This window comes from Patagioenas fasciata, chromosome 1 (genome assembly GCF_037038585.1).
Source record: "Patagioenas fasciata isolate bPatFas1 chromosome 1, bPatFas1.hap1, whole genome shotgun sequence".
In the NCBI taxonomy this organism is placed as follows: Eukaryota; Metazoa; Chordata; class Aves; order Columbiformes; family Columbidae; genus Patagioenas; species Patagioenas fasciata.
In genome coordinates, this window is record NC_092520.1 from 8,735,865 (window position 1) to 8,749,737 (window position 13,873).

At 37.4% G+C, this 13,873-nt stretch overlaps 1 protein-coding gene across 29 annotated transcripts in view; it reads left to right on the forward strand.

The window, feature by feature from the left end:
- The window catches only part of DLG2 (discs large MAGUK scaffold protein 2), a 1,047,967-nt gene that overhangs the window by 834,296 nt on the left and 199,798 nt on the right, over window positions 1–13,873 (forward strand). For all 29 annotated transcript variants that reach the window (XM_071798683.1, XM_071798777.1, XM_071799041.1 and 26 more), the window contains one exon: window positions 277–379. In XM_071798683.1, the coding sequence (XP_071654784.1) occupies window positions 277–379 (103 nt within the window). The remainder of the gene's footprint in view (window positions 1–276; window positions 380–13,873) is intronic.

A 13,873-nucleotide genomic window follows, 5' to 3' on the forward strand; every position in this document is an offset into this window, starting at 1 on the left:
ATGTAAACTCAGTAGAGCAGGAAACCCCCCAAAAGCAGTGGTCAGAGAATAAACACAGATACGTGTACATAAACTACAGAGCCCAGTATTAGTGCAGATCCTCATGGCCAGTCACAGGTAACATTTTCTCAGACTTTTTGACTTTGTAATTTCCCTTTACATCCATCAGATATTAAATATATATATATATATATATGTATATAAATGAAAACACCTCTGTTTTTCTGTCTAATGTTGAACTACTCAGCCCTGTTGTTGTTTGCATCCCTTCTGTAGGTGAACGGCATTGATCTTCGAGGTGCTACCCATGAGCAGGCTGCGGCTGCGCTGAAAGGAGCGGGGCAGACGGTAACAATCATAGCACAATACCAGCCAGAGGGTAAGCAAAATAATACACTTAAAGACATATGGTAAAAGATTAAGTGCTGTAAAGCCACCCATTTAACAGGATGAGGCTACACTAGATAGTGTTTTTCCCAGCTATCGTCAGAAGTCATCTGGAATGAAATTTCAAGGGGCAATTCTATCCCAAGGAAATGGCTGTATTTTTGTCTTATATAGTAGCTTATGCAACTATAAGAAATAACTTTAGATGTGCATAGAATAAGACAGTCATCAAAACTTAGTTGATCATTTTATTTTCATTATTGCTTAATCTACATTCTTTTCTGTTCTCCTTCTGGAGACAGTGCAAAAAGTTTGAGAATGAAGAGAAATGCCAGGAAGATCTGAATTTGCTTCAGAAAGTCAGATCAGATTTAAACAAAGATAAATGCTTCACGCTAAATGCATTGAGTTTCCCATTATTACTTTTGGATGAGTGTCCTTGTACCTCCAAGGCAATTAGCACCAGATAACAAGTACTTATTAGGGAAAATGATGGCTTTCTAAATAAAAGCATCAACAGGAAATTCAGCAAAATATCAGACATTGAGGGTGGGATGTATCTCATCCACCTTTTGGTATTTGATATTTAACCTTCTAGAGCTTAAGCTAGTTTCAGTGGGAAGAAGTAGACATTGATGGATATTATGAGTCCAGAGTTAAGTGACAGAACTCCTTCCCATTGTCCATTTTTTTTCCTGTCTGAGGCTCTCAAGGAATTAATGAAGGAATATTACTTTCTGATAGGAACTAAAGATGGTTTTCCACTGCAGTAGCTCTTACTTCAAAACTCTTTCCAAGTGAATTCAGCAACCACAGGTGTCTGGGAAGACTTGCTGGCACCGTTTTATCAGTTTTCAGTAAACTGTTCCAGTCCAATTCACAACTCCTGCTATGACCTGTCAACACAAGTTGTTGATTCTGCCCAATTGAGCACAGCCTAGGACACATGTAGGTCTCAGGTGAAACAGAACAGCTCTAATACCAGGTTCAACTAGTCAGTTTTTTGAGAGACACTGTGGAGATTAATTAGTAGTGCCAAAATTTATCCAGCATGATACCTTCTTTTGTTTCTCTGGATCCTTCTGATGGCACACAAAGAGAAAAACAGCTGGTATTTTAGTCAAACATACAATTGTGCTTCAGATCTGGTATCATGCATCCGTTTATTGGTTTATCCGCACTTGAGTCACCAAGCAGAATAAATTAGACCATTCTAAGAAATGGGCAGATAAGAACACATGAAATTGCAAGTATCTGTTTTTAGTTAAATAAATGGAACATATTAATATAAAAATGCATAAGCAATAATCAGTGATTTCAAATAAAAAGTACTGAAAAGCAATTCCATTACAGATGGCTATCCACACTGGATTCTGAATAAAACCATGTTCCCATTAGTTCCGGCAGTCTCGTTTGCTGTCTGGTGATTTTCTGCTGCAATTATCACCATGGTGTCTGAGTACTTGTAGCTATCACTGGCATTTCAGAGTTGTTCTATGTCATTGTTAATGCACAGCAAAATACATAACTTGACAGACTTCTCCTATTATATTTGAACTTTTAGTTGTCATACTTTTCTCATGCATTTCACTAGCTCTGCAATACGTCAAATTCAGTTTCGGTGAACATGAAATTCAAATGATGCTGATAATATCCATCAAGTATTATATTGCATATTTATTGTATTTTTCTAATAATGCTGCTTCGTTCACCAAAATCCCTGTTGAGGGCAGACTAGTCCTGGCTGTTGTCAGTGAAGCACAGACGGTTTTCTGTTTCATCCAAATCATTCAAGACACGCTGAAGACAGGACCTAGTGAAGAACAAGCCCAAAAGTTATCCTTATTATAGGAAATGATTGAATATTTTAAGATAGTAGTACTACATAATGTGTTATCTTACTGCTGGAGTATTTAATCTGACATAAACTGTGTAAGTATAGATGTGAAATGAAGTATTTCTTTCTTTAAAAAATCCTTAACAGGGAAAAAAAAAAAAAAGATGAAGCAGATTTAAAAGAGTTGCTTAAATAACCTTCCCAGAGAATTATTTAAGAATTTACAGGTCACACAGAAAGACAAACACACTCTATATCAGCATAAATACTTCTCTTACTCTGAAGATCCTGCACAACTCTTTTTGTCCTTTCTCTGCAATTTATACCTGATCTCTAATTTACCATACTTCATCTTGAAGCATATATTGGAACATAGTCATAAAACACAGTCCTAAAACTGTACAGTTGTGCTTTCCTCAGGGACTCCTCACTTTAAAATGCTTCCAATACTAGTAAAGTATATAAGCAAAGTGGGCTTGTAGCTTGATTTTTCCATTTTCATACTGGAAGTTACAAGTTGTTATTACAGCTTTAGTTTTTCTGGGGAGATCCAAGAATAAGCACTGCAAATGCTAACTAATACCTTTTTTTTTTTAGTCTTTTACAGTTTATTAAGCCTTTAGATGTTGTTTCAAACAAATTAATTCAATGAAACATTTAGCTATTGATATTTTAGGTATTAAGTGATGATAATAGAAGTACCAGTCAATACTATAATCCAGCTGATGATTAGCAATTAAGACTGTGAGTTGAAAAAGCTTGTGTTCCAATAATCTAGTTTTTATGTGGTAAAAGAAAGCTTACAGCACACTTATCTTGGCAATGTCTCAAAAACGAAATAATAGACTTTCCTGTGGGAAGAAAATGAGGTGACTACGATAGAAATAGCTTTGAAAGTTTAAATTTCCTTTTCCTTGTTTCAAACAGTCAAAAGTTCATCTAAGCCTCATATGAACTCCCCTCACATTTACGTGTACAGACTGGGCAGCAAATCTCACAAGAATGGCAACTTCTGCAAAAATATAAAATCCAGTGCCTGCCATCAACTTGAATAGTTTTTCCTCTTGATAGCATGACACTTTGCTTTCTCATCATGTCTGAAATATACAAATGCAGAGACTAGCTCAGGTAAATTGGAATGTCATCACAGAATGTTTGGAAGGCTCTCAGACTTGTGGCTGGTGATGGTGCTTACCCAAACCACGCTGCCTGCCCCTCGCTTGAAAGTTGTCTTGGAAATAGCAGAAAATTTCATAAAAGTGCACAGATACAGTGAACAAAGGCAGAATGGAAGGTACAAGCAGCGATTTCATGGGAAGCTGAATGGAAATATTAATTCACAAGGGATAGTATGGAGAATTGAGAACAACTCCTCAGCTCTTCTTCTCTTCAGTCTGTTTTCCTCACATCCACTCACCATCTTTGTTTCCCTCATCCCTCTGAGAAATAGAAGAGAAAAAAAGAGGTATGAAAGTCCAAACAAAAATGCAAATTCTGTGGACAGAAATATGGAAATATTTTTAGGATCAAGTGGAAAATGAATCACAGAGATTAAAAAATCAGAGCTCAGCAGTGAGAGTATATGTTTATAGCTTTAGGAACAATGGCCATAACCCTGGGCTTTTTGAGTCATTCCTTACTTTTATTTTAAAAACTGAAGATAACCTGTGTACTGTATCTTATGTACACGTGTGTTGTGTAAATGGATGTCAACTAATGTTAAGCATCATGATCTCTAACAATCACAGGAGGTGTAGTTCATGGGGTTATGCGTGTGTTCAAAGCACACTCGCCATCCTGCAGGCTTCAGAAAGATGACTTTTTATAGTCATGTGCTGCTCAAATCTTCTGCACGTGGCTGAAATGAAATTAAAGAGGAGTTAAAGGTCGAAACCTACTAAGAACAAAATTAGAAGAGGAACTAATCACTTATATTTAGCTTTGCTCTCCAGTTTTTAATATTCTTAGAAGTGTTTTAACTCTCAGCTTAGCAACTCTCAGATCTCTTTTGAAACATTATATAAATATGGAGACAGTGAGTAGACCCTTCTCTTCTACAAAATAAAAATCTGAGCCTGGAAAACAAACTTAGGTTGGAACAGCATGTCCTCATTAGGCAATAAATTAGAAAATAAAATGGGGAATGTATAAAACATAGGGAAACACTTTGCACTTCCAGGTTTTTATGCAGGACATACTTTGATTGTAATGGTAACAGTTGTAACTTACAGCCCAGTAGGGAAGGAGTTAAGAAAACAAAAAAAAATGAACAAACTAAATCAAAACAAAACAAAACCTTTTTTTCAGTGAAACCAAAATACATTTTGAATGGAGAGTGAACTTTCACTGAAATAACAGTTTGTCCTGAAAGACACAGTGTGGGAGAGGGGTGAGACAGAATACTGGACTCCCAAAGAAGCTGCTCAAAAGCTTTATTGCACATTTTAGTCTCTAATGTTCGTGTTCCCCTGTGGCAGCATGAAAAGGTAGAACTTAGCCCTAAGATTTTTGCACAACGCTCGGTGTCAGTGGTCTGTGAGCTCCGTGGTGCTGCATTGCAGTCTCTCTGCAGCTCTTCCCTCACAATAACCCTGAAAAACTGTTAAAACCACCCCAAATTTCCATGTGCTTTAAATCTTTCAAGCTAGCCAATTAACTTCCTTTCTTAACAGCTTGCATAGAGGGAAAGCATTTATTGATTACAGTTTGATTAGGCCAGCTGGCAATGAAGAGGTCAAAAAGTGGTTGCAGCGAGAAGATTTCTGCTTTATCACCTTTTGAATTAGCTGTTCACTGCTTGCTCGGGGGGTCTGTGCCTGCTGTGCGGTGAGTAGCTGAGATTTAGTCAGAGTATCGGACAGACACTGTGACAGACAGTGTCCTTCTTTGCAGATGTCAGCTCAGGAAATTATTAGAGAGCTGCACCTACAGTTATAAGGGTCTTGTGGCAGCTATGGCAATAAATTTACGTTTTAGTTCTTTCCTTCCTGGAAAATAAACTTAGGTTGGAACAGCATGTCCTCATTAAGCAACAAATTAGAAATTAAAATGGGGAATATATAAAACATAGGGAAACACTTTATGCTTCCAGGTTTTTATGCAGGACGTACTTCGAATCTGAGAGGCTCACAAAGTGAGTAGCAGCAGACACGATGTTCACAAGCAACATCAGCTTTTATAAAAATGTGTTCCTTGTCTTATATGCTTGTCTGACCTGCTAGTGCACGAGACCTGCTCTTTTTAAAATTTCAGAGTAGAAATCCAGGGATCACTTTTACAGGTCTCTCCCTGAGCAGCCATGGATACTTTTTAGCTCTTTCCCCTGTTTCATTCCCAATTCCCGTCTCAAAATACAAAAACTTGTCTCCTGTTCTGGTACAACAATCGTATATATTCCTGGTTCAGATGTTTAACCTTTCCAGATGCTGCAGAAATAAGGTAGATTAAAAATATATGGGAAGAATAAATGATTGTATTTATTCATATTTGTCTAGGTCACTTCTATACTTTGAAATGTGAATACTCATGTTAAAGGCTCCTACTCCCAGCTGTCGAAAATCAATGGGGCTTAATTACTTGTATAAAGTTGCATTACGGCAGATGACTTTCATCTGGAGCCCCTGTATCCAATTGCCAAAGAATGCAAGTTGTTACGGTTGTATTTCATGCATGTGTATTAAAGAATATAACATGACCTTGGAATGGCCAAGCTGGATCTGACCAAAGGCCATTTGCTGAGGATCCTGTTTCCAACAGTGGCCAACAGCTTAGGGAGAAGAAAGAGCAGGACAAAGCACAGTGGTATTTGCACTGAATCCCGTCCTGCTGACCAGAGGGGGCTGAAAAATCCTCTCCTTGTTCTCAGCTGGAAAATATCGCCACTCTAAAGAATAATAAAATCAAAAACCAGTTTAGAGGTATGTTTCATAGATTGTCCTGCTGAAGTTCAGGTAGTGAATTTTGTTGAGAAGTTCAGTGCATTTTTTTAAATTAGGAAAACTGAGAAGGAAGGAGTAATAGAAATGAGAAAGCTCAACATTATGGTAGTATATTTTATTTTTCTGTGTTCCAAAACCATAGAAGTTTTTCATTTTAGGGTTTTTTTTTTTCAGATCCTAATTTATACATAATAGTTGATAATGCACCAAAGTTCTCCTATGTAGGAGACGAGGACTGCAGTCTCATTCAGATAGCAATATCAAAGACTGTGGGTTTTTATATTCTCTTTATTTTACCCCTCTTTTTACAGTGACACCCCTAACTCTAGTGTTTCTTTAATCACTCATAAAGTTTTTGTACCAAGGTTCAATAATGGTAAACTGTTTTCTCCAGCCGATTAAATGTCAGGCCTATGCCTCCCTTGCTTGTCCATCGGATGCCCACTGAAGAGGTTAGCCAGATTGCAGATGATAAAGCCAAAACCTATTCTCCTTCTTCTAATAATTGTAACATGTTTTGCTTCAACAGAAGTGCAGAAGTTCCCTAAGCAACAAATTCCCTCTCTGTTGCAAAGATTTCTATATAAATTAAGATGCTTAACAGTATTTTGTGGCTGTAATACACTACTTCGTGAAATGTACCAAATCATACCATATTATATTAGTGTGCTCAAAACTAAAATTCTGGCACTTAAACTAATCCTTGAGTACTCCAGGTTATGTCAGCAGTTAAAGTGCATGGTTAGATGTTGTCATTTTGATATAGTAACTATGGTTCCCTCAAGACAAATGTTGCTACCAAAAGAGTACCCCACTTGTCTGGCCATGTCAGATACTGACCTCAGGTATAGCTTTTGCTGCATGTTATTTAGAATCCACTGCTTTTATTTTTACAATGTTGGAGCAAAGTCTTCAACTTTATAATTTCATTGCAAGTTTTACTCTATATTTAGCTGCACTCTAATGCAGATTAAGTCCAGTCCCAAGTGACTCTGCCTGTGTACGTGGGCATTGCCCCAGCACGGGCAGATATTTCTAGGGCTCTTCAGATGCCACAGCTGAAGAAGCACCAGGGGTTATAAATGTTCTTTTAAAGACAGGTCCTTGTAAGATTTTCCTAAGACATAAAAGATTATATTTTAATTCCTCTGTTAAATTTAAAAATCACATTCCCAGTAGACTTACATAGTGTAACTCATCCAACATTGAATATTTTATAAAAAGCAGAATTCTAATTTTTTTTGCTTTGTCTAAAATATTGAGCATTCATTATATATGAAACATGTTATGGCTTTGATATATTTTCTTAATGTTTCTGTGCAGATTCATTTGTGTTTAATGTAGTCATCATAGTCTGCTAGACTGTGTTTGCTGTTTTCTTACACACTCCAGAGCTTTCTCATTTCCCATTTTCATAAATGTTTCAGTTTGAGTACTTATTTTGTAATTCAGTCATATTTAGCTCTTGTTTCCATCAACAGGCTTAAATTTCTATAAATAGTATATTCTTTCATAAAGTTGTCAATGTCAACTGTAGGAAACTGTGCAGGAAAAGCATTATTTCCTTTTAAAACCTGTCTTTTCTAGTTTTCATTTTAAATGTGATAACATGAAGTTCTGTGGGGGTTTTTGAGCTCCATTTGTAGTGCAGGTCCTGTTTAGTTCTTTGTAGTTCATATACAACCTTCTTTGCTTTATTATATGTATACGTACATAAAAAATTGTGTATCTGTTAAATCCTCAAGCTAGAGATTATTACTTGCTTTTCTTCAGCAATTTATTAATTAAAGTTTAGTAATTTCCTCTTTTTACTGTTTTATTAAGGTAACCATGAATAAGTCTCATTGGGAATACAAATGTGGAGTTGATTTTCTATTTGCAACAGCTGTTACATTTGCAGCTGCTAATTTAACCATTAAGTATGGGCTACAAAGTCTTTCCCTTTTTCTTCCCTGTTTTAGTGTTCACTAAACTGAAATCTATTTCACCCATGGTTTTTTCCTTACATAACGGCTTTTTCAGAAAACAAGACCTTCTAACATTGGAAAATATCTGTATGGACTTGTGTACTGGCCTTTTAATAGTTTCTCAGCAGCAACAGGAGTAACAATTTTGCAACTGCAGCGATAGTACAGGAATAGCTTCTCTTTTTAATTAAAACCCTGGGCTTATATCTCTGGCAATAGAGGAACATTTGCAACCATATGTTTGAGTCTCACCGCAGTGTGAGGAGTGGGATCTGCAGTAGGGAGGGTGCTGCTGAGACAGCAGAGGGGAGCCCAGGAATAATGCACTTTAGCACCAGATTGAGAGAAACGCTTGAAACTATTTCTGCACTCATTTTAGTGTTTCTTTCTTCTCTCATTCTCTTTCTTTTATCCAGTTTCTAATTGTGCTTTTATCTGAAAAAAAAAAAAAAGCATTACATGCTAAAGACATTTTGTGTTTACTTTCTTTTTTACTTTTTAAGCAATAAATTTTACTAACACTTTTGCTATTTTAATTCTTTCACATTTACATCGTTTTGTGCATCTTAGGACTTTAGAAGCTCATATTTATTTCCATCTATTTACTTTAAAGGTGTTCTCTTTTCTTTCTTATTTATTTTTGCACTTTGCAAAGATGCAGCTTCTTTCTTTGTTGTGTTGCTTTTTAGTTACCTTCAGTGCCAGATGTTTTTCCTTCTTTACTTACAGTTAGTAAAAGTCTATCCTGTTTCATTGCTACTGCTTTTTCTAGTCTTCATGATAGCCTACACAACTTTAAGTTTAGACACTATTATAGTAACTTGAAACTGGTCCTGGGTGATTGGGCTATTCAAGATACTGAAGACTCTTCACAAAAATATTTTATATCTAAACAGTTTAATATGTTTAATTTTAATAAAGTTCAGAAGCTCGCTAGAAACCTGGCTTTCTCTGGCTTCAGGTGGATTACTTCACTCACTTAGAGACGTGACTGAAAATAGAAAACACTCCATAAACTGGATGAAATTTCACAATGTAGTCAATATTACTGATGGTCATGTGCTTAAACTAATACAAAAATGCAGGTTATGTACAATCCCTGTGTTTTCAGCTTACATCCCTGGAGAACATGAATACTAAAAATTTAAGCTTTCTCTGCAGTAATTTATCGTGAGGCCCCACCTGGAGTCCTGTGTCCAGCTCTGGAGCCCTCAGTGCAGGAAAGACATGGACCTGTTGGAGAGGGGCCAGAGGAGCCACAGAAATGATCAGAGGCTGGAACAGCTCTGCTGGGAGGACAGGCTGGGAGAGTTAGGGTTGTTCAGCCTGGAGAAGAGAAAGCTCCGGGGAGACCTTATTGTGGCCTTTCAATTCTTAAAAGGGACCTGTATGAAAGATGGGGACAGACATTTTAGCAGGGTCTGTTATGACAGGACTAGGGGTGATGGTTTTAAACTAAAGGAGGTGAGATTCAGGTTAGACATGAGGAAGAATTTCTTTACGCTGAGGGTGGTGAAACCCTGTCCCAGGTTGCCCAGAGAGGTGGTGGATGCCCCATCCCTGGAGACATCCCAGGCCAGGCTGGACGGGGCTCTGAGCAACCTGATCTGGTGAAGATGTCCCTGCTCATGGCAGGGGTGGCACTGGGTGAGCTTTGAAGGTCCTTCCAACCCAAACTGTTCTATGATTCTATGATTCTCTGTAAAAGTGCTGAGCAAGAAAAATGTTTTGGATCGAAATTAGAAGTATAGTCTCCTGGGGTTTCCTAGAGAACCACTCCTGAATCTGATAAAAAGAAAGAAAATTAAAAAAAAAAAAAAAAGTATGGCTTTCAAGTAAGTTCAAGGTGGATTTGCTCTAGCGCTTAGTTAGAAAGAAACAAATTGAAGAGAGAAGTTCTGTTGTCGTCTTCTCTCCTTGCAAAACATTAGCAAGGGCAAAAGCGCAACTAGAGGAGAGAATCAAGATCCATGATATGGAGGCTTCCCAAAGGATGTGGGGATAATAGCCTGTTTATGGGGATCTCTCATGCTGAGGAAAGACAGCAAGTCTGCCATGCAGTGGCAGCTGTTACGATAGCATTGCTAAATATCACAGAAGATGATGGCATATCAGGATTTTCTTGGCCCACTACTGCAGCTGCTCTCAGCACAAAATTCACAGTGAGGTCAATGCAGGTGTTAGGGGCAGTCTTTCATCATACTTATTTTTAAAGTTTATAGTTCTTGGCACATGCAGTGATTTTCTTTTAATTGTGTTGATGAGCTAGGCAAATACAAATGAAAAAGTAATTTTTTATTTTTCTTTTTGAGCCATTGGCTAAGCTGGTTGCCCAAGTTCTCTGAGCTTGTTCAGAATTTGGGATGAGTCTCTTACAGGTTACAGAGGGAACTTCAATTACTAACTTCGATTGGATGGACAAAGCTGAGATCAGGTGAATTAAACTCTTCTGGTGTCTCTGGGAAGTAGCTACTAGTAAAGTGCTACACAGACAGTTGAAATTGCTTTCTCCAACTCACCAGATGAAGTGTTAATGAAGCCAGAAATAAATTCTTTGAGCCCTGTGCCTTTGGTTTAACCACTAGGCAACACTTTCTCTCAGAAATAAGTTTTGAGGCAAGTTAGTACAATCATTATTTTAATAGAAGTAGGAAAAAAATGGGAAAAATCACAGAGAACTTAAGGCTGTGATTCCAGTAGAAAAATAACAAATTAAGAGTTTCAATACAAGATAGGAGACTTAAAAATAATTATTTACTTGTAACATGATTTTAGATAAATTGATTGGTTGATTTGAATTTCTTATTATACCTCTGGGTGAGAATGATGGTGGAGCGTGAGAAATAAAAAATAAAGCATGCACTATTTAAATAGAGGGGGACAAAGAGGCAAAGGGAGGATTTGTTCTTGTCTGATCCTGAGCACTGTGCTTGCATGCACAGTCTTTAAAGGATTTCACTCACAATGGTGAATAGTCACCCTGCTCCGTCTGCCTTCGGAGCTCCTATCTCTGCTTGTTGAGAGATGCAACATGAGGGATATTCAGTGAAAGTATAAATACTGATCTGTAGTGCACTTAATGTACAGGTGATCGTATCATTATTCACAAATAATAGCAATGCTATTGAGTAGATTTTTATGTGTGCTCACACATAAACATATGCAGCCATTGGGAACTGGAGTTTAGGGTCCACAGAGACAGGTTTTAAGAGCTGCATGGGATGCCTGCAATACATTTCTTCACAGCTGTCAATATGACACACATTCTTAGGTTGTAAGTGCATGTGAAGGATAAGTAAGAATTCATACAGCATCAGATCACACACTAAACTGTGCCCAAGATAAAACTATCTTTTAGCAAGTCAGTTCAAAGCCTCTGAAAATCTTTACTACTGAGCTACTTCTAAAATAAATTCCCTTTTTTCCATGATCTTGATCCACGTCATTCTTTCTTACGTTGCTTTCTTTTTCGTGGCTGTTAAACTGGCAGTCGACAAGAGAAATAGAGAATCAGATTTAGGCTTCATTGTCAATCTCAATACTTAACTACAGACTCATTGAAAATACTTAATTAACTGCAGAATCATTGAAAGAATGTCATATGTCATGTCAACTTCAAAAAAACCCCTTTTTTAATATTAATTTTGAGTAAGAAAATCTTTTACAGAATACATGAATGCACTGAATATACATATTATCATAGATTTTAGCCTCTCTCATCTGTGTGGGTTACTGTATAATGCTACATTAGAGACTTAAGTGAAAGATGAATTAAATGGAATTTTTTAAAATTAAGTATTAACCATAGTTCAGTGTGAAGAAGCCTTTAAAGATATAACATCATTTATCTAAAAAGTTAAATTTTCGTTATATTTTACCTTGAGAATCCATCTTCTTTTAGAAGCTCTAGTATCTATTGAATGTAATTTTTTAGGGTTGAAGATGGTTTCAAAGATATTAGTGTTAATATTCTCTCAGCCAGGTGCTCAAAGTTAAACTCCGAAATACCAATATTCTGATCTGCTGCACTGCTGAACTATGGGAATGATCACTTCTTTAATTTTAATCATGTTCAGTAGCTAAAAAATGGACTTAGAAGTCTGGCATTAGTCACCTTTCTGGAAAGTTTGTTATTAGACACCTTGAAGTACTTTCTAGTGACACTCTAATTCCCTTTTTAGTTTGCAAAGGAAACACGTGAGACAAACCCAAGTAATAGTTACTATTTTTAACACTTAACCTCTTTCATATTTGCTTTTAATTGGTTTAGACAGAATTGTTTGACTTTTCCCACTCAATAAATCTGGATCCTTATGTTCGTCTCCATTGGGCCCCCAAAACTCAGGTCAAACTCATCAGCTGCCTTTGCAAGTCTCAGTGCTCGGCATTTCAGGATATCTTTATGTGGTGATAAACTGCATGATGTGGATCAGGACAGGTTTTGCATTGCGGACAGCAAGGTCCATCCCCACCAGAACATTATAAACCTTCCTAAAATCTTGCTCTAACTGTGTTAATAGTGACATGTGGCAAATTTTATGTATATGCGTGTATGACTTAAGCACGTTAACGAGTTGTCACACATTTGCAGTGCTGTCCGTGAGTCTTCTATCTTGTGACACATGTGGACAGCCCATGTGAGAGCATGCAGAGGGGGAGACTGAGAGCAATTGCCAAGAACTGATTTTCATGGTTTGCTTTTGCACCAGTCTGGGTACCTTTGAAAAGAAAATTATATGAAAATGGGCCTGCAGAGTAGGCCTCAGTGGGGATTTTGCTGGCTGTGCCCAAATTTGTGGAGACAGGCATGTGGCAATGGGGACTGAGCACGAAGGGAGAAGGTGATGGAGGAGGGAGCTGCAAGAACCTGATGCTCTGGTTTGTCATTCTGTGATTTCATTTTTCATGTGAGTGCTGAGAATTTGTGTATCTGGCCACTTCAGTATGTGTATGTGCACAATACTTTTCAATATTGTTCTTTTTAAACCTCCATGGCGTTATGCATGTGTATGTGTGTGTTTGTGCAAAATTTTGTGTGGAGATGCCCACCACCTAAACCATTCGAGCAGCCTCTGATTTAAATAATCCAAGCTAGGTCTGAATAAGGATGATCTGCCTACATGGCTTGGAGGATAACACACATGTAGTCCAGCTTGTGTCCCAAGAGTAATGTAGCTGCGTTAGTTTTTCCTGCAATTATATGCCCTGCATCTCTGGTAGGTGCTCTGAAACTTGCATCTTAGACATTCAGCCCCTTTATAAAGGATGATAACTCAGTGTATCTTCTCTATGATGGGTTGCTACTAATCCTTCCCAGCTGTTTGTAAGGCTGTCTCAGTATTTACTGCCAGAAGAGAGTTCATATTCTTATCCTTCCTGGGTTGGATTCAGTAAAAATGTAAAATTATGCAGTCTGCAGTTAAGAAAATTCAAAAGCAAAATGTAACAAACAGATGATGGTGTTGGGAAAGAGAACACCAGAGTTTTGACAGTCAGTGGGCACTGACTCTCTCCTTGACATTTCATAACTCCCTTCTGGTTATCTTGTTAACCAGCACAACCGCCCTTAAGGATCAGAAAAGTGTGTTATGAATTAGCCAATAATTGTGTTTTGAAAGTACAGAGAGTAATATAAGTGCTAATTATTGTACAGAAACTGTAAGTTTTGATGTTAGGACTCAACCTGCGTTGGAACAAAGAACTCATAAATTAATTTAATTACTCTCGAACTTCATGCATTTAGT